Source organism: Macaca fascicularis, chromosome 19 (assembly GCF_037993035.2).
Source record: "Macaca fascicularis isolate 582-1 chromosome 19, T2T-MFA8v1.1".
NCBI classification, from domain to species: domain Eukaryota; kingdom Metazoa; phylum Chordata; class Mammalia; order Primates; family Cercopithecidae; genus Macaca; species Macaca fascicularis.
In genome coordinates, this window is record NC_088393.1 from 42,365,834 (window position 1) to 42,385,232 (window position 19,399).

The window sequence follows — 19,399 nt, forward strand, 5'->3', positions numbered from 1 at the left end:
CCGTTTAATCCCTCAAACATCCCCTGAGTCCCTCGATAACCACCAACCCACACTCAGAGACCATGAGCTGCGGAAACGCCTCCCTGGGACCTGGGCCGCTCTTAGCACTGCTCCAGGGACACCATCCCCACCCTGTGCTGTTCACAGGACATCCTCTCCCAAGCATCCACAACACTGGGCGGGCAGGGTGCACAGCGCATTTATTGAGCTCGGACTCTTCTTGTCCTTGCCTCCATCGCCCATCCAGGAGGGCACCGGGCTCCCCGCGACACCTCCCGCCGTCCCTCCTTGTGCCCCGCGCACGCGCAAGAGGCGCAAGAGACACAGCGCGCCTGGCGGCCGCACGCATGCGCACAAGCAGCAAAGGGGAACCCGCCCAGCGCTGAGTTGGCTTTGAGGTTGGTGCTTTTCCAGGAAAGCGATTGGCTGCATGGAGTTTAGAATGGGAAAGGAATGCCATCGACTCCTCAGTGCTTTCAGAGGGACCAGCGGGGGTGGGAGCGGGTTGAGAGGGGACTTCCGGACCTCATGGAGCTCTGCAGGTGATGTCCACCTCGACTCCATGCAGTGCACCAGCCTGCACCCCCAGGTTGCCTTTGATGGGGAATCTGTCCCAGCCGAGATGTCCAGATGTTGCTTTAGACCTGAAGGGCAGCTCGGGAGGTCCAATAGGCTGTGACCCTCTATGTCACCCCATGGGTGCAGATCCTTTAAGAAGTGGGCTTAAGGCCTAGACGTATGGCTGATGAACGTGGCCCATGGTCAGCAGCTCACAGGTGGCCATCACCCAAAGTGGGGCCAGGAGCCAGACAAGGGGCCATCCCGGGGCCCCAGCCATGCCCAGAGTCCTGTTGGTGGTGTCAGGCACTGAGGTCAATCTCGTGATGCTGGTAGATCTGTGTGGGGCCCTTAAAGCAAGCAGCAAAGAGGAAGCGTCTGCCGGCCATAGTGATGTGGGCGAAGGCACGGGGGGCCACCAGGGCCGGGGGCCCCAGCTCCTGCAGCGGCTCCAGGAGCCCCTTGTCAGGCTCAAGACGGAGGACCTGACTGAAGGCAAAGTCGCTGCCCAGGATGGCCAGCTGGTCCCTGGCGATGAGCAGTGGCTGGAAGACGTGGGCACCGCGCGAGGGAAGTTGCTGCAGCAGACGAAACATGGAGCCGTCCCAGCGCATGACCTGTGGGGGTGTGGCCAGTGAGGGCCTGGGGTCCTGGGGGTCTCTGGGGGCCCTGGAAGAGCTTGGAAGCTGAAGCTTGTCGGTCCCGAAACTCCCATAGCTTTCTTATCTTCCTAAAGGTCACCACCCAGCTGTTCGGCCACACACACGGAGTTGTTCTGAGCCCTTCTCTTGCCCTCACACCCCACACAGAAGCACTCAGCCATAGACTCTGTCAGTTTCACCTACTGTAGTTGTACATTTCTCCCACCACCTCTGGCCGAACTCCATCCCCTCCCGAATGGACCATCCTGGTAACCTCTTCCCTGGTCTCTAGGTTCCTCTCCCTGCTCCCCCAGTCTCTTCCCCACCCAGAGACCTTGTGAACACCTAAGTCAGATCAGGGCCCTTCCAGGCTCAGAACCCTCCCCTGCCTGCACCTCACTCCAGAAACAGAGTGGGCAGGGCTTAACCCCAGCGTCAGCCTTGGGGGCTCAGTGTCAGGGTGGGGACAGGTGTGGCTGTGGTGAAGTGTGGAATGCATCCGAGTCACAGAGCCAGCATCTGGGGGTAGAATCAGGATGTTGGGGCCAGTGTCAGTGTTGGGGACTGGGGAGTGGTTTAGGGTCAGTCTGCCTTGAGGGGGTCAGAGTCTTGGCATCAATGTGGGGTGGGGTCCTGGTTCAAAGGTCAGCATGTGAGGCTAGGTCAGAATTTAGAGGCTTAGTATGCAGCTGTAGCATCAGGCCTGGCTGTGCATCCCCCGCCCCCAGGCCCAGCCTCACCATGGAGTCCCCAATGTAGCGTGTGAGGCACAGGAACACGTCCCCACCAGCCTGGAAGTGGCGTGTGGCATAGACATCCTCGGCCTCAGGGATGTCTGTGCGTCTCTCGAAGCGGCCACCGGTCCAGTGGAAGAGCACGGGCCGCTGGGAAGCCGAGGCCAGCAGCAGATGGGGCCGGCCGTCCAGTTCCAGGGCCTCAGCGTCCGTGTCCCTGTGCCAGGCGTGCAGACTCTGGTGCGGGTAAAAGCCGGGCCCGTCGCGGCACAGCAGCGTGGTGCTGCCTGCCTTGGAGGCGTCGGCCACCACGAAGCAGGGCTGCCCTTCCAGCCACAGGAGCTCGGCGTCATTGGGCCGCAGCAGCCGCCGCGGGGCCAGGGTCTGCGTTGGGGCCAGGCGCAGGCCGGGACTGGGCCGGGCCCACAGCTGTGAGCCCCCCCACAGGCGGGCGGCCAGCACGAAGAGGCTCGGGCCCAGCACCAGTGGCTTGCAGGACACCACGGAGGGCGCTGTGGGGAGGTGGGGAGGCAGGTCAGGCCGGCCAGGCAGGATGCTGGACAGGCAGAAGGACGGGGAGGGGCTCACCGGGCAGCTCTTCCTCGGGCCGAAAGCGCTGCAGGCTGTAGTCCCAGGAGAGGATCAGGCAGCGGCCGGCGAAGGGCTGTGCCAGCACAATGTGAGGCTCGCCTTCGTAGGAGAAGGGCTCTACGCTCAGGGCCGACTCCCCCACCGTCTGGAACCAGGACAGCTCTGCGGATGGAGGACAGAGTCAGGCAGGCCCCAGGGCACCCAGGGTCCTCATTGCTGAGCCTCAGTTTGCCTACATCTCTGAAATGGGGGCCATTCATGTACTCCCCTCATAGGGACATAGAACTGGAACCTTGATCTGTAGATGTTTGTTTGGTTTGTGGGGGGGGTGGGGATTTTGTTTTGTTTTGAGACAGAGTCCCACTGTGTCTCCCAGGCTGGAGTGCAGTGGCACAATCATAGCTCAGTGCAGCCTCCACCTTCCAGGCTCAAGCGATCCTCCTGCCTCAGCCTCTTGAGCTGCTGAGACTACAGGTGTGTGCTACCATGCCTGGCTAATTTTTTAATTTTTTGCAGAGATGACGTCTTGCTATGTTGCCCAGGCTGGTCTGGAATTCCTGGGTTCAAGAGATCCTCCTGCCTTGACCTCCCAAAGTGATGGGATTACAGGCATGAGCTACATCCACCTCCTGGGTTCAAACAATTCTACTTCCTCAGCCTCCCAAATAGCTGGAATTACAGGCACCCGCCGCCATGCCCAGCTAATTTTTGTATTATTAGTAGAGACGGGGTTTCACCGTGTTGGCCAGGGTTGTCTCGAACTCCTGACCTTGTGATCCGCCCACCTCGGCCTCCCGACGTGCTGGGATTACAGGCGTGAGCCACTGTGCCCGGCCCATAAGCCTTATTTTCTAAGCTGTGTGGCATCACCAAATAATCCCTTAGAAAAAGCATCTCGATTAATTCATTTAACTTCACAACATCCCTATGAGGTACATTCTGTTATGATCTCCCCTTCGCAGATGAGAAAACGAAGGCTAAATGGCACAGGCAGCCAGTTATCCAACAAAACCCATCCCTCCCACCTTCCAGGAGAGAGGATTGGAATTGGTCACTAGGCCGCCCAGCTAGAGGCTGCATTATCCCGGGACCCCCATTCACCGCCCTCCCTGAAAGTTAGATGTGGCTGTTTTGAGACCGAGTGACCAATGGAACAAGGGCAGATGTGATGAGTGTAATGAGCCACACCACACCTGGAAAGAGCTTGTCCCGACTTGGTCTCCTTTCCCACCACGTGGGTGTGCCACAACCTGGTTTCCAGCATGAAAGCAAGGACGATGCCCAGGGGCTGCCCCACGCACCTGGACAGCTCACTCCAGATCCCTCTGTCCTTAATTCATGGTATTTTGAGAGTTTGTGACAACGGGTTGGCTTTCATGGTCACTGGGGCACCAAGGCTGCTCTGCTTGTTAGTGGGGGAGCTGGGCAGTTGACTCCAGGCTGTAATATTTCACTTTGTGTGCCAGGCCCTGTTTCCAGGTGCCAGCGTTGAAGCAATGAACCAAACTACATACAATGTCCACCTAAAGGGCGAATTTTTTTTTTTTTTTTTTTTTTGAGATGAAGTCTCGCTCTGTCGCCCAGGCTGGAGTGCAGTGTTGCGATCTCGGCTCACTGCAACCTCCGCCTCCCAGGTTCAAGCAATTCTCCTGCCTCAACCTCCTGAGTAGCTGGGATTACAGGTGACTGCCACCACACCCGGCTAGTTTTTGTATTTTTAGTAGAGACGGGGTTTCACCATGTTGGTCAGGCTGGTCTCAAACCCCTGACCTCGTGATCCACCCACCTTGGCCTCCCAAAGTGCTGGGATTACAGGCATGAGCCACTGCAACCGGCCCAGACAAATCTTTTTTAAATGGCTGTCAAATCACCTCTTGCTCAAAACTCTCAGCCGAGAGTGGTGGCTCATGCCTGTAATCCCCACACTTTGGGAAGCCAAGGCAGATGGATCAGTAGAGCCCAGGAGTTCAAGAGCAGCCTGGACAACATAGTGAGAACCCCATCTCTGCAAAAAAAAAAAATACAAAAAATTAGCAGGGCATGGTGGTGGCGCACCTGTAGCCCCAGCTACCAAGGAAGCTGAGGCAGGAGGATTATCTGAGCCTGGGAAGGTTGAGGCCTCAGTGAGCCGTGATTGTACCACTGCACTCCATCCTGGGTGACAGAGTGAGACCCTGTTTCAAATAAACAAACACACACAAAAAAACTTTCCATTCTTCCCATAGCCCAGAATAAAGTCTACTCTCCTCTCTGTGGCTTCCAAAATCCATAGTTGTCCCTCCACTCACTACCCCGAGCCACACCTGCCTTCTTTCGATCTTCAAACAGGGCACGCTCTATGCTGCCTCAGGGCCACTGGCCAGGCTGTTCCCTCTCTCTGAAGAGCCCTTCCCTCTGTTCCTCACTTAGCCACATCCAGACCTAACATCCCCACTTGAGAGAAGCCTTCTCTGACTCCCAAAGGAACCCTCATTCTGTCATCACTCCCTGTAGTTATCACAATGTATAGCACACATTTATTTGTGCAGTGTTTGTTAAATGTCTGTCTCCCCAAATTCCCAGGACTGTAAGTCCCATGAGGCCAGGGCTGAGGCCCCAACCACAGTGACCATCACCTCTCACAGGGCTGGACACTGAGTGGACTTCAGTGAATGTTTGTTGGATAATTTGAGTGAAGAAGAACTCCCTAAGTTAAATCCCCTTCTTCGGCCAGGCGCGGTGGCTCAAGCCTGTAATCCTAGCACTTTGGGAGGCCGAGATGGGCGGATCACAAGGTCAGGAGATCGAGACCATCCTGTCTAACCTGGTGAAACCCCGTCTCTACTAAAAAATACAAAAAACTAGCCGGGCGAGGTGGCAGGCGCCTGTAGTCCCAGCTACTCGGGAGGCTGAGGCAGGAGAATGGCGTGAACCCAAAAGGCGGAGCTTGCAGTGAGCTGAGATCCGGCCACTGCACTCTAGCCTGGGCGACAGAGCGAGACTCCGTCTCAAAAAAATAAAAAATAAAAAATAAAAAATAAATCCCCTTCTTCTATGTGTCCTATAGACCAAAAACATGCCTTTCTTACACTTAGAATCATAATAATTATACGTTGATAATAATCATACATGTATGTCATTGTGGGGGAAAGGAAGAGAGATCAGACTGTTACTGTGTGTAGAAAAAGGAAGACATAAGAAACTCCATTTTGATTTGTACTAAGAAAAATTCTTCTGCTTTGAGATGCTGTTAATCTGTAAACTTAGCCCCAACCCTGTGCTCACAGAAACATGTGCTGTATTGACTCAAGGTTTAATGAATTTAGGGCTATGCAAGATGTGCTTTGTTAAAAATGTGTTTGCAGGCAGTACGCTTGGTAGAAGTCATCACCATTCTCCGTTCTCCATTACCCAGGGACACAATGCACTGCAGAAGGCCACAGGGACCTCTGCCAAGAAAGCCTGGGTATTGTCCAAGGTTTCCCCGCACTGAGACAGCCTAAGATATGGCCTCGTGGGAAGGGAAAGACCTGACTGTCCCCTAGCCCGACACCTGTAAAGGGTCTGTGCTGAGGAGGATCAGTGAAAGAGGAAGTCCTCTTTGCAGCTGAGATAAAAGGAAGGCATCTGTCTCCTGCTCGTCCCTGGGAATGGAATGTCCTGGTGTAAAACCCGATTGTACATTCTATTTACTGAGATAGGAGAAACCGCCTTATGGCTGGAGGTGAGACATGCTGGCGGCAATACTGCTCTGCTACTCTTTACTGCACTGAGATGTTTGTGTAAAATTAAAAATAAATCTGGCCTACGTGCACATCCAAGCACAGCACCTTTCCTTAAACTTATTTATGACAGAGTCCTTTGCTCACATGTTTTCCTGCTGACCCTCTCTGCACCATTACCCTTAGTCCTGCCACATCCCCCTCACTGAGAGAGTAGAGATAGTGATCAATAAATACTGAGGAAACTCAGGGACCAGTGCCAGTGCAGGTCCTCACTTGCTGAGCGCCAGTCCCCTGGGCCCACTTTTCTTCCTCTATACTTTGTCTCTGTGTCTTATTTCTTTTCTCAGTCTCTGGTCTCCACCTTGTGAGAAATACCCACAGGTGTGAAGGGGCAGGCCCCTTCATATCGTTATAGATAATAATAATTATTGCTGTTGTTATTTATTCATAGCATCTGTGACTGGGTGCGGTGGCACATGCTTGTAATCTCAGCACTTTGGGAGGCTAAGGTGGGAAGATCACTTGAAGCCAGAAGTTCAAGACTAGTCTGAGCAATGTAGCATGACCATATCTCTATAAAAAAGTTTTTTAAACAAAATTAGCCAGGCACAGTAGCATATGCTTGTAGTCCCAGCTATTTGGCAGGCTGAGGCAGGAGGATCACTTGAGCCCAGGAGTTTGAGGCTGCAGTGAGCTATGGTGGCACCATTGCACGCCAGCCTGGGTGAGAGAATGAGACCCCAACTCTTAGAAAAGAAAAGCATCTGCGTAAAGACCCTTCAGGCTTAAACTCCTTCAGGAAGCCCTTCCTGTCCCCCTAGATCTGTGTGGCCCTGGCCCTGACTCTGGGCTCCCTCAGCTCCCACAGATTCCCCCATCCCTGCCGTGACCCCTCTGGCTAGGCCTCCCCATCCTGCCCAGATAGTTCCTGGGCTGTCCTGTATGGGCCTGCGTTCCTCTGGACATTGAACTCTTTGAGGGCGAGACCTAGGGCTGGCCTCACCATTCTGTGCTCTCTGCACCACCCAGTATCCCAAAAGGCAACAAAATCTATTTATAGAAAAGGCGAGTCAATGTAAATGAGGTGACATTGCACCTGCAGTTCTTAGCGCAATACTTGGCTCCTAACGAAGACTTTTTAAAGTGGTTGCTTTTATGTTAACAAGGGTGAACGTTTATAAGGACCTCCTGTCCCAGGCCTGGCGCCAAATGCCGAACATGTGAAGATGTATCACTGAATTCCCACGGCACTCCTATATCACTGTTTATTACCCCCACTTTACAGATGAGAAGACTGGGGCTCAGGAAGGCAGCGCTGCTTGCTCAGGGTCTTCCCACGCCGGGAAAAGGCACGGCAGGGAGTGAGGCAAGCCCCTTGGCCCTGGCAGTCATTCCCCTAGATCCCCCGCCTCCCACCCCATCAGGAAAGCCCCCCACCTATGGCTCTGCACTTGAAGGTCTCGGGGTCGAGGTGGCGGAGCTGCATATGGCTCAGGGCGGCGGGGCCCGCACAGGCGCCGGTCCCCACGCTGGCGTTCACGGTGGGCATCCACTGCAGGAGCCAGAGGACGCGGCAGTCACACTGGAACGGGTTCCCACGGAGGTCCCTGGGGCAAGAGGCCGGGGAGGGGCTGCGACCCCGCTTCCACACCCTGGGGGCTGTGCTCCTGCCCGACCCCAGGCAAGTGTCCCCAGAGATGGGGCTCCATAGTGGTGAGAAAAATACATAAGAACAACTGCAGCCAAATGCATGCACGCCGACCAGAAGTGGGCATGGATGCCCCCTATGACACAAACATTCCCCAACCCCCACATTCCCAGCCCCCATGAGCCTCACACGTGAGTAAGGGTCTCCAGGCCTCGGAACAGGAATCTGGGGAGGGCCTCCAGGTGGTTATTGGCCAGGCTTCTGGTGGAGGAAGAGAAGGCACCGTCAGCAGCCACGAGGATACCCTGTGTCCCCTGGGGGGTGGAGTGTGGGTGCCTTTCATGGAGGGCTGGGGCAGTGGAGGCACGCACAGGTGTGTAAGCGAGCGAAGTCCTCTGAGGGCATTCTTAGAGATGGAGCCAATCTCATTGTCCTCGATGAAGCTGTGGAGGGAAGCTGGGGTCACGGGGAGGCCCACTGAGCTTCAGGGAACGCACCCCATGAAAGCCATAGGCCCACTGGAAGGTGCTGAATTCTCTTCCAATACCATGGACAATCCCAAGGAAAGCCTCTCAAAAACCTCTCCTTGCCAAAGTCCCAGCCGTCAATTCTAGAAGCCACGAAACTGGCCCCATAGTCAATGCCAGTTTCACTGTGAACATTGCCCTGCCGCCACCAGCACAATCACCATCACCAGTGCTAACACCCAAATCACCACCAACACCTCCAGCATCATTAGGAATGATCAACACCAATGCCAGCATCCCCAACACCCATGTCTTTATCACCGTCATCAATCCCAGGACCAATAACTGCCATTATCCCCAACACCATACCCTGCCACCACCATCACCACCACCAGTGCTAGCACCCAGACCACCACATTACCTCCAGCATCATCCGTAATGACCAACCCAATGCCAGCATCCCCAACACCCATGTCTGTATTACCATTATCAAACCCAGGACCAGTAACTGCTGCTATCCCCAACATTATACCTTGCCACTATCATCACCAACACTAGCATCATTGTCACCAATAACAACGTCACCACCCACTCCCATCAACACCAACACCCATATAATCATTACCAAACTCCACACCAACAACACCGGTAATCATCACCAAAGCACAACTTTCATGATCAACACCAAAAAGATTGCCACCCTCATCTCCAATGCTGCACTATCACACACATCAGCATGAGCACCACCAACACTGCCAACACAAACAACCTCTCCCTTATACCCAAGACGCACACATTCGCCCACCACGGGTACTACCGCTGCCAGCGTTTCCATAAATACCAACACCTTCACCATCATCACCAACCCAGTACCAACAACATTGCCATTCATACCAACCCCAACATCCTACCCACAGCCATCACCAACGTCAACACCAATACTGTAATGGTCCACCCCACAACATTGATAATGATCACAGACACAAGCCCCAAGAACTTCATCAATTTCATCCAGAGCATCATCACCACTGGGGCTACCATTTTTACCAACATCATCCCCACTCCATCATCATCAATAATGCCACCAACCCCACGTCAACAGCAGCAACAGGGTCATCACTACTGCCATTATCATCAACACCATGACCAACATAAACGCCAGCACTATCATGCTGTCACTGCCACCGCTGCCACCATCACCACCACTACCCAATCCCACAGTATCACCACCACTACCTAATTCAGAGTTATTTCCTGGTCATTTGAAACGTCTCTTGTCTCTGACTTCTTTACACCCTCCCTGGGCTCCCATGAGTCAGGTAGAGCCAGAACCAGGCTCTGGTTAACTGGGCTCTTTGTAGATCTTGAAGCAGAGAAATGAGGTGATAATCAACACTGATAAGCAACATTAACACCAGCCCTGAGAACTTTGTCAGTATCACCCAAATCATCACCACCACTGGGTTCACCATTTTTATCAACATCATCCCACCATGATGTCCAAACACCTTCTCCTCAGGGCCACAGCTCCCATCTCCCCCTACTCTGGGAGCCACAGAAGGGTCCTTCCTTCTCCCAGGCCCACCTGCCTCCATCCCCTGGCCTCACTCACAGGTACTGCAGGTGGGACAGGCCCGCAAACGCATCGTCCTCAATCACGGAGAAAGAGTTGGAGGTGAAGAGGCTGGCAAGGGGGCAAGAAAAAAATTTTCCCGGAGTTGCGGGCTCCATCTGACATTTTAACCCTGGCCTCCACCCTCAGCCCACACAGGCATGGGCACGCAGGTGTGAGTATGTGCATGGACACAAATGCTTTTGCACGCACGTGTGCACACACCCTCACACACGTGCATGAACGCCCACCTAACATCTGTGTGAGCATTCATTCCCACACATGTGCATGACCGCCCACTCCCTTGCGCTGGTTGTCGGCCCAGCCAGGCCCCACTCACAGCAGGTGCAGAGACGGAATTCTCAGGAAGCTGCCGGCTTTCAGCTGGGTGACTCCAGTCCTGACGAATGAGCTGGGGATGTGGGCAGTGGTAGGTGAGGGGGACACCACAGCAATGCTCCAGTCCCAAACCAGAGCCTTCTGCCATCCAGGAGACCCCAGCGTGCCACCCTGACCCTGGGTGTGTCTCCCCTGCATGCCAGAGGAGGCAGGCATTTGCCCTCTTGGCTTGACAAGGACCCTGACAGCACTCAACCCTCTTCCTGGGCCCCAAATGCTGTTCCTGCCCTCTGGGGTTTCCCTCTGCTCCCTCCCAGATGCCAGCACTCCTCTTCATGGCATCCCGACAGCCTTTGCTGCCCATCTCCTGAGATCCTGATGGGCCCTTGTTTTCCTGGGGACTCAGCACCACATCCTGACCTCTGGGGTCCCAGGACTTCCATCCCCACCTTTGGGTGTGCAGAGGGCTGGACACTCACAGTGACAGCAGGTTTGGAGAGAAGCTGACAGGCAGGTCCGGGGATCCCTCACACAGGGCGCTGTCTTTGGAGCAGGAACAGCGCAAGGGACACTTTCCCTTTGGGGGCCTCCAGGCCACCACCACCCCCGCCCCAGCCAGCAGCAGCAGCAGAATGCCTGCCCCTCCCATGCCCCCACCCCCGCGCTGAGGCACCCGCTTCTCCCGGCCCACCCAGCTCAGCCTGGGCCACTATGTCTCCTCCTCCACCAGGCCGCCCTCCATCCGCCTGCTGGCACGCTTGGCCCTGGCTTCTCTCTCCTCTTCTCCGTCTTTCCTTCAGTCGGCCTTCCTCCCTGTTCGTATCTCTTTGGTGTCTAATTTTCTGTTTCTCTTTCTCCCTGTCTTTCTGTCTCTGTATTTCTGACTCTGCGTGTTCGTCTGTTTCTATTTCTGTCTTTGTCTCTCTTTCCGTGTGTGTCTCTTTTTCTGTGTTGCTGTCAGTCTTTCAGGCTTTAGGTAGCTGTCTGTCTGTTGGCCTCTATGTGTGTGAGCGTATGTGAGTGTGTGCGTCCCGCTGCCTGGAGTCTTGATTTCTTGTCTCCTTCCCCCCCCTTCCAGCTCCCTGCCTGTAGTTTCTTTGCCTCCTCCCACGTCCCTTCTCCCTGAAGGTTTGGGAAAGGGGTTCACTGGACACCCGATGCACCCGGCAGAGTAGGGTGGGAAGGAGGAGGGGGTCAGAGGCCATGAGAAGGTCGGCCTTGGGGAAGGGACTGGGCAGCCCCACAGGAGGGGGAGGGGCCACCAAGGGCTGGAGCCGTCCCACCACTCACGCCAGCCCCCACCCCAGATTCCCCACTCAACCCTATTGCGGGAGCAGGAGGACGATGTCACCAGGGTGGGGACCGGATGGCTCTGCAGACTGGAGCGGGGTGGGAGGAGAGGCCCCTGGGGGCTGGGGACATCCCTTCCTGGCCACTCTCCGCCAGCCCCCTCCCCTGGCTCCAGGAGAGTGCATTGGGCGCTGTCAGTGGGGCCAGTTCAGGTCCAGCTGCTCCCTCTGGTGGTCACACTCGGCAGGACCTCTGCCCTGCCCCAAGCCCACGGCCTCCCTCCCCTACTCTGAAATTAACCCTCGAGTGCCCAACACCCACTGGGGGGTGGCACCAACCCGAGGACATAATGATGATGATGACAATGATGATGAAGATGATGATGGTGAAGAAGATGATGATGATGATGAAGAAGATGATGATGGTGAAGAAGATGATGATGATGACGATGATGATGCCACCCCTTCTTCAGCATCTACTCTGAGCTTGGCCTTGTCCTAAAAGCTCATCTATTAACTCATTCTGATCTTGCCAAAGCCCTCTGAAGTTGGTGCTGTTATCACCACCACTTTACAGCTGGAGGAAGTGGAGACAGGTCAGGGAACCTGAACTCCACGTTACCCAGCTGAGGGCACAGCCAGGATTCAAACCCAGGCATCCAGCCCCAGGGCTGCTCCAGGTTATTTTTGCATTCTTTCTTTGGAGATGAGAGTTCATGGATAGATGGATAATTGGTTGTTTTAATCTGGACTAAGCTTTCAGTCATTTAGATAGATTCTGTCCACTAAATAAGAAAAATAAGTAAGTGACACTTGTTAGCTAACATGAAATAGTAGTAATGTTTATACTCACTCAGCCTTCACAGCCACCCTGTGAGATGGGCAGTACTGCTATCCTTGCTTTACAGATGGGGAAACTAAGGCACAGGGCAGTTATGTGATTAGTTTCCTGGCTCTGTTCAGCTCTAAACCTAACCCCTAGGCTGTACCACCTCATCACCTGAGGCCGAGACTCACCCTGTGATTGCGGAATGCATGCAGGCTCTCTCGACTCTGACGCCCACACCCAGAAGCCTCGTTGGAGGATAAGGGGGCTTAACAGCTTGGAGGTCATGCAGATCTGCGTTGCAGGCCCAGTCCTGTGTGGCCTCAGTTTTCCCATCTGTAAAATGGGGACAATCGTGGCACCCACTTCCCAGTTGTGGAGAGGACTCAGGTGATGGAGGCAACTCATTCTTTTGGGTTTCAGCCCAAGGTGGGCATCCCTCAGTGGTCGGCAGGCTTGGGGGTGGGCTCCGGATCCAAGTCCTAGAGGAGCAGACCCCAACAGCTTGTGGTTTGAGCCATGCCCTTCAGCTGTTGGTTTCCTCTGCTGACTCTCAGGTATGATAAACAGAGTCCCTGAAAGTGAAGTTGGAGAGTTGAGTGCCAGGGACACAGAGGGATTGGAACCCACTCTCATAGAGTGCCCAGCCCAGCGGTTCAGTTCACAAGGAGGAGGATGACAAGGACAATAATAATGGGCCAAGCACAGTGGCTCATGTCTATAATCCCACACGTTGGCAGGCTGAAGTGGGAGGATCGCTTGAGGCCAGGAGTTCAAGACAACATAGTGGGCAACATAGTGAAACCCCGACTGTAGAAAAAATTAAAAAATTAGCCAGGCATGGTGTCGCACGCCTGTAGTCCCAGCTACTCAGGAAGCTGAGGTGGGAGAATAACTTGAGCCCATGAGTTTGAGGCTACAGTGAGCTATGATCGTGCCATTGCACTTCAACCTGGTTGACAGAGCAAGACCAGGTCTCAAACAAACAAAAAATGAAGTTAATGATAAGACAATGTCAAGTTCAGAGACCTCTGAGCACTGTCCAGGATTATACATGTGATCTTAGTGATTTTTCCATTTCGGAGCATGTGAAAATGAGGCACAGAGCTGCTCAAGTTCACACAACCAGGAGTGCAGTACCCAGGCCTGATTCCAGGTTTCCCCGTCACCAGGACCTGTAAACCTGGCCTGCCCATGGGGACGCCAGGTGTGTTGTCCCCGACAAGAGCTCAGGGGAAGGAAAGCGTGGGGTTAAATACAGATCTGTGGTTTTGGAATGTGTGAACATGCAAGTGTGTCAACCTGTGCGTCTGTCACCGTGGCCAGCCATGTGCCTGTTTGCCCAAGCATAGGGTGTGAACCAGTGTATGTGTTTCTGCTTTTGTGGGTATGTGTGAGAGTGGCGGGTTGTCCTCAATGGTGTTTCTGCTTGTGTATCTGTGCCCATAGAAATCTGTCTGTGTGTACACAAGCTTGTTGGCCTTCCTATCTTTGGGACTGTGTAGGAGTGCTGGCAGCATGTCTGTACCTTTGGTTTTGTTTCGTTTTGTTTTTGTTTTTGAGACAGAGTCTCGTGCTGTCACCTAGGCTAGAGTGATCTCAGCTCACTGCAACCTCTGCCTCCCGGGCTCAAGTGACTCTCCTGCCTCAGCCTCCAGAGTAGCCATGATTACAGGCATGTGCCACCATGCCCGGCTAATTTTAATTTTTTTAGTAGAGATGAGGTTTCACCAGGTTGGCCAGGCTGGTTGAACTCCTGGCCTCAAGTGATCCTCCCACCTTGGCCTCCCAAGGTGCTGGGAGTACAGGTGTGAGCCACCGTACCCGGCCATGTTTGGCCATGCATCTTTGAATGCATTTATGTGTGGTGTGCATATACTTGTATGTTTCTGTATGGCCATTTGTGGGTGGGTCTTCACAGAAACGTGCATTTTTGTGGCCAGTTTGTGAGTGTGGATGGTGGTGTGGCTATGTTTTTGAGTGTCTCTGTGGGGTCATCCATCTACACGAGGGTGCATGGGTCTGTGTAGACATAAATGTGCTTGTTTTGGTATTTTGTGACTGGCATAAGAGGTGTTGGCTGTGTGTCCAAGTCTTTGGGTTTCTCTATCAGTGTGTCATTCTGTGTGCCTGCCTCTATGGATGTACATACATACGTGGTTTTGTCTGGTTTTGTACCTGTATATCTGGGTCTTTGGGATTCCCTGTGTGTGTGTGTGCATGTGTGTGTGTGTATGTGTGTGCAGCATTTCTGGGGATCTCACTGCAACAGATACTGCATGCACATGCGCGCGCGCACACACACACACACCTCCCTCCCATCCTCTAAAACGGCCCTGTTAAGGACCCCATGGAGCACTGGGATCGGGGGTCAGTGGGCTCTTGGGCAGTCAGGCTGGGTGACCTTAGGCCCTGGCTGGGCCCAATTCCCAGGGGCCAGCCGCCTCAGCCCAGAAACTCTTGGAGGCGTGTGTGTGTGTGTGTGTGTGTGTGTGTGTGTGTGTGTGTTCACAACCCTGTCCTCCTCAGTCCTCCTGGCCTGTCCAGCCTGCCTGCTGGCTGCCTGTTGCTCCTCCATCTGAACTGAGAGAGTTAACCTAGCGGGCCAGGGCGGTCTGGGCTGGGGGCCGCCCCCTGGCCCCCCTCCAGCCCCAGCTCCAGTTACAGCTGCTGGTTGGGGAGGGCAAGGGTGGGGTGGGGCTGGGAGGGGAGCCTGTTGGGGGCGGCGCGTCCAGCTCTGGGCCAGGGGGTCCAAAGTGCTCAGCCCCCGGGGCACAGCAGGACGTTTGGGGGCCTTCTTTCAGCAGGGGACAGCCCGATTGGGGTGAGCGTCCCCCACTCCTTCCCTCCAGGCCTCACCCCTGGTCTGGCTGGGCCGCCTATTTTGGGAGCAGTAGTGGCCAGCCCGAGGCTTCCCAGGCAGGCCAACCTAAGAGGGAGGGAGTGTGGTTGGGGCAGTGGGTTCTGCAGGGTGGGATGTGGGCGACTCCGCCCTGCCCTGCTGGTGCGTGTGCACCCTGGCAGGGTGTGGAATTCGGACACACACATGTGTAGGGCTGGTTGCGTCACTGTGTGGGGGCACCGGAGGCCCAGAGGAGGAGCACTGGATGCCTGACGGTGTTTACACCCCACGTCCTGCTCCAACCAGAAGTTTGGGGAGAGGTTGTTGTTCATGTCCATTCCGGCCCCAGTGTGTGTATGTGTGTGTGTGTGTGTGTGTGTGTGTGTGTGTGCGCGCGCGCGTGCGTGCGCATCCCTGCCCCAGCAGTGTCTTCTCTCTCTCAGGCCCACTGGCCTGGGCCTCATGTCACTTGCCTGACATCCGATTGTGAAAGATGTCACCCAGAGGCAGGCAGAAGGGCTGTCTTTTCCTTTCCTCGTTGCTGCCCAGGGAGGAGACAGGGTGGCCTTTCCCACAGGGGCAGCCTGTGGCGATGTGGCAGCTGGGCCTCACCCGGGCAGGGCTGTGCGTGACCCCCCGAGTGGGGGAAGGCAGGCTGTTGCCATGGTGGCCTGAGCGAGCCGAATTCCTCCAGGGTGAAGTGGGAGATATTTATACCCGGGGTCAGGCTGGGAGCCGGCAGGCGGAGAGGGCAGGGAGCTGGGATTTCGCGGGGCACAGTGAGGCTGGGCGTGTAGGCAGGTGGGACTTGGGCGTGCCCCGCTGTCTCCTGCTCCGTGTTTGTGTGAGGCAGCGCCTCCTCTGCCCTGCCAGGGTAGGTCTGGGGATCGGGGGCCTGCTGTGGGAGGTGGAGGCCCGAGGGAGGCCCCCAAGGACTGTGTGTCTCACGCCTGTCCCTGCTACATTGTGTTGTTGTGTGAACCCATCGTGGAGGTTGTTTTGGTGACACTGTGTCCCCACGAAGCTGGGGATACCCTTGTTTCTCGGAGCCACCAAGCTAGAGGATGAATGCTTCGGTGATTCAGTCCCCAGACTATCTCTGACTTAATCCCTTGGGTTCAAGCCCTATGTGGGAGAGCAAGGGCACACACTGCCTAACCTGTTGTGTCCCCCCCAGGACAATGGCGTCTCTTGGCCACATCTTGGTTTTCTGTGTGAGTCTCATCACCATGGCCAAGGCAGGTGAGTGCAGGGGAGGCTGCCCGCTACCCACCTCAGCCCCAGGGGTGGCGGCGGGGACTGAAACCCCAAGAAAGAACCAAGTTGGAGACCGCAACCTAGACTGAGTTGGCTGGGGTACCAAGAAGTTTGAGGGTCTCCACGTGGGGTCCAGTCACAGGCTGGCATTTGGGGGAAGGGAGAGGAAGCCCCGGATCAGGCAAAGGTGGGGTGGGATGGGGCTGAATCCCTGGTGGGATAACTGGGTCACAGGCAGCCTGCCATGAATCAGGGAGCTGGGGCAGTTAGGTGCCCCCTGCCCCATCTGGGACAGTGCAGGGGGGCAGCTGGGACCCAGAGAGGGTGGGCAGCCTGCCTAGACACCCTCAGAATCTCAGCCCAGCAAGGCAGAGCCCCCAGTGGTCTCCTTATGCCCCTCCCTGTCCAGGACCCCAGGAAGCATTCAACCCCTGATTTCTCTCTTTCCAGAAAGTCCAAAGGAGCAAGACCCGTTCACTTATGGTGAGTGGGGGGTCTAATTCTGAGAGTTTTGGGGGAGATCCTGGCTTTGCTGGTCCTTTGATTCACCCTCCTCCAGAGTCCCAATATGAAATCTCTGTCATTCTCCTTCCCTCTATTTTGTCCTTCCTTTCTGATTCCACCTGTCTGCGTCTTTCCCTGTCTGTGTCTCTCTGTGTCACTGTCTATGTGATACCTCTCTGGTTCTCTTTCTCTTGCCTGGGTCTCTCTCAGCATCTCGTGGCCCATCCTCTGCTTTTTCCCATCTTCTCTCCCCCGTCCCCCTCCTCCCTGCCCCCTCCCTCCCTTTCCTATATACCTCTCTCCTCTCCCTGGTCCCCCACTTTCGTCCTCCCATATCTGCTCCCCCTTAATTGATCTTATTTCCCCGCTTCTCCCTGCTGGTCCTTTCTCCCTGTTCCCTCCTCCCCAATTTACCCCTCTCCTATTCTCCCTCCTCTCCTCCCTGCCCTCACCTTCCCTGCTCTGCTGCTCACAGACTACCAGTCCCTGCGGATCGGAGGCCTCATCATCGCCGGGATCCTCTTCATCCTGGGCATCCTCATTGTGCTCAGTGAGTGCCCCTAGCCCCCGCCCTCTACCCCCGCCTCTCCCTGGCCCCGCCTCTCCCTGGCCCCGCCTCTCCCTGGCCCCGCCTCTCCCTGGCCCCGCCTCTCCCCGCAGCTCCCCGGACCCGCCCCCTTGTCCCCTTCGCCCTGGCCCCGCCTCGCCCTGCCCCAACCCCTCCCAGGCCTTGCCCCGCCTACCCTGCCTTGGCTCCCCGGCCTACGGTCTCGCTTCTAGCCCCGCCCCGTCCCCCAAGTCCCGCCCCTCGCGAGGGTGAGCTGGAGCTACAGCGCCGCTTGGCGTCCGCCGGTGGGGAGCCTCAGCCTCTCCTACTTCTCCACGCCCACAGGCAGAAGATGCCGGTGCAAGTTCAACCAGCAGCAGAGGTAAGACGCCCCTCCCCGCCCTCCTTCGCCCGCTCCTGCTCTGGAGTGCGCCGCAGGTGAGGCGGGGAGTCCGCCTGACCCGCAGCCCGATCCCCATCAGCGACTATGTATTAAGCACCTATGTACCACGGCCCAAGCCAGGCCCTGGGACCAAGCGAGGAAAAAACCTACCGCCCTTCCTGGCCGAGCTCCCAGCCTAGTGGAGGCGGTGGCCGTGGGTTCCACAGATAGAAAAATCACAAAGCGTGATAACACAAAGTGCAGGAAAGAAAGAACGGCGGTGAAATGAGATCATCTCACACGCGGCCCAGTTTAGCTTAGAGTCCTGTTCCTAGCTCTTTGATTCCTCTTCAAATAAAATGTTAAAGCATGTGTGAATATGTTAGAACAATTATAGATATTATCATAAGCAGTAGCTAATATTTATTGGGTGTGTACCACGTGTCAGATACGGTTTCACTTCCTCTGGGAGGGAGGTGCTGTTATTAAGCCCATTTTACAGATAAAGAAACTGAGACACAGGGAGGTAAAGTCACTTTGTTCAAGATCACTCAAGTGGAAGATGGGGGGTTCTGGGTTTCCAACCCAGGCCATCTCATGACAGTCTGCCAAGTCCCCTTGACTATCCCTCCCTTACCAACTTCACATCCCTGCCCCCAAATCCGCGGAGGTACTCACTGTTAACCGGCTTGGAAGCCCCCTGCAAAGCACTTAAGCTGCTCCTGGGTGCTTCTTATTTCTGGCGGACCCCGAGCCTGTTCTTCGTCCATATCTGGGCCTCGTTACACCAGTCTGGGAAAGGAGGCTTGTACTGGGGGTTCCTAGAAGGGCAGCCTCTCCCCCTTTCCATCCCGAAGTCCCTCTGCCTCTGTCTTCCCAGGACTGGGGAACCCGATGAAGAGGAGGGAACTTTCCGCAGCTCCATCCGCCGTGAGTCTGGGGAGACTGCGGGTATTTTGGGGAGAGGGCTGGTTCCAAGGACCCCTTTTCCTGGCCCTCCCCGGCTGCGTAGAGGGAGGGGCTATATCTGAAAGCAGAGGGCGGGGAGTTGCCCCGCCTGCCCAGGAGCTGGGGATGCCCCTCCTGATGACCCCCGATCTCCGTGTTCCCCCCAGGTCTGTCCACCCGCAGGCGGTAGAAACACCTGGCGCGATGGAATCCGGCCAGGTGCTGCAGCTCTGACACGGCGGTGGGAGGGAAGGAGGGAGGAAGGAAAGGCGGGAGAGGGAAGGGGCCAAGTGCCAGGGTTGGAGGGCGGCGAGGGGTGGTGCTGGACTTCCCCCCTCGCCTTTCACTCACCCTTTTCACCCCACAGGACTCCCCTGGCACCTGACGTCTCCCACGCTCCACCTGCGCGCCCACCGCCCCCTCCGCCGCCCCTTCCCCAGCCCTGCCCCGGCAGACTCCCCCTGCCGCCCAGACTTCCAATAAAACGTGCGTTCCTCTCGACAGCACTTT

General features: G+C 55.8%; 2 protein-coding genes across 30 annotated transcripts; one reads left to right on the top strand and one right to left on the bottom strand.

Annotated features, from left to right (window-relative positions):
- Positions 1 to 183: 183 nt before the first annotated feature.
- On the bottom strand, positions 184 to 18,879 carry LGI4 (leucine rich repeat LGI family member 4). 26 transcript variants are annotated; one of them, XM_045380811.2, is made up of 11 exons: positions 18,620 to 18,879; positions 12,601 to 12,984; positions 10,774 to 10,837; positions 10,296 to 10,367; positions 9,956 to 10,027; positions 8,248 to 8,319; positions 8,068 to 8,137; positions 7,666 to 7,780; positions 2,522 to 2,686; positions 1,940 to 2,445; positions 184 to 1,175 (listed from the first exon to the last, which is right to left on the bottom strand). In XM_045380811.2, exons 2-11 carry the CDS (start codon positions 12,815 to 12,817, stop codon positions 861 to 863), a joined length of 1,668 nt encoding a protein of 555 aa, XP_045236746.1. In that variant the 5' UTR covers positions 12,818 to 12,984; positions 18,620 to 18,879; the 3' UTR covers positions 184 to 860. The 26 variants fall into 26 exon arrangements, with proteins under 26 accessions (XP_045236746.1, XP_015297251.2, XP_065392519.1 ...); XM_015441765.3 differs by having other exon boundaries at positions 7,666 to 7,835; positions 8,066 to 8,137; XM_065536447.1 differs by having other exon boundaries at positions 7,666 to 7,931; positions 8,066 to 8,137.
- FXYD1 (FXYD domain containing ion transport regulator 1) lies at positions 13,486 to 19,392 on the top strand. Of its 4 annotated transcripts, none has more exons than XM_045380822.2 (8): positions 13,486 to 13,616; positions 16,429 to 16,493; positions 16,959 to 16,991; positions 17,488 to 17,562; positions 17,905 to 17,941; positions 18,822 to 18,871; positions 19,057 to 19,108; positions 19,257 to 19,392. In XM_045380822.2, the coding sequence occupies exons 2-7, from the start codon at positions 16,433 to 16,435 to the stop codon at positions 19,077 to 19,079; spliced, it is 279 nt and encodes a 92-aa protein (XP_045236757.1). In that variant the 5' UTR covers positions 13,486 to 13,616; positions 16,429 to 16,432; the 3' UTR covers positions 19,080 to 19,108; positions 19,257 to 19,392. The 4 variants fall into 4 exon arrangements, with proteins under 4 accessions (XP_045236757.1, XP_045236754.1, XP_045236755.1 ...); XM_045380819.2 differs by lacking the exon at positions 13,486 to 13,616 and adding an exon at positions 15,125 to 15,233; XM_045380820.3 differs by lacking the exon at positions 13,486 to 13,616 and adding an exon at positions 15,416 to 15,571.
- The last annotated feature ends 7 nt before the right edge of the window (positions 19,393 to 19,399 follow it).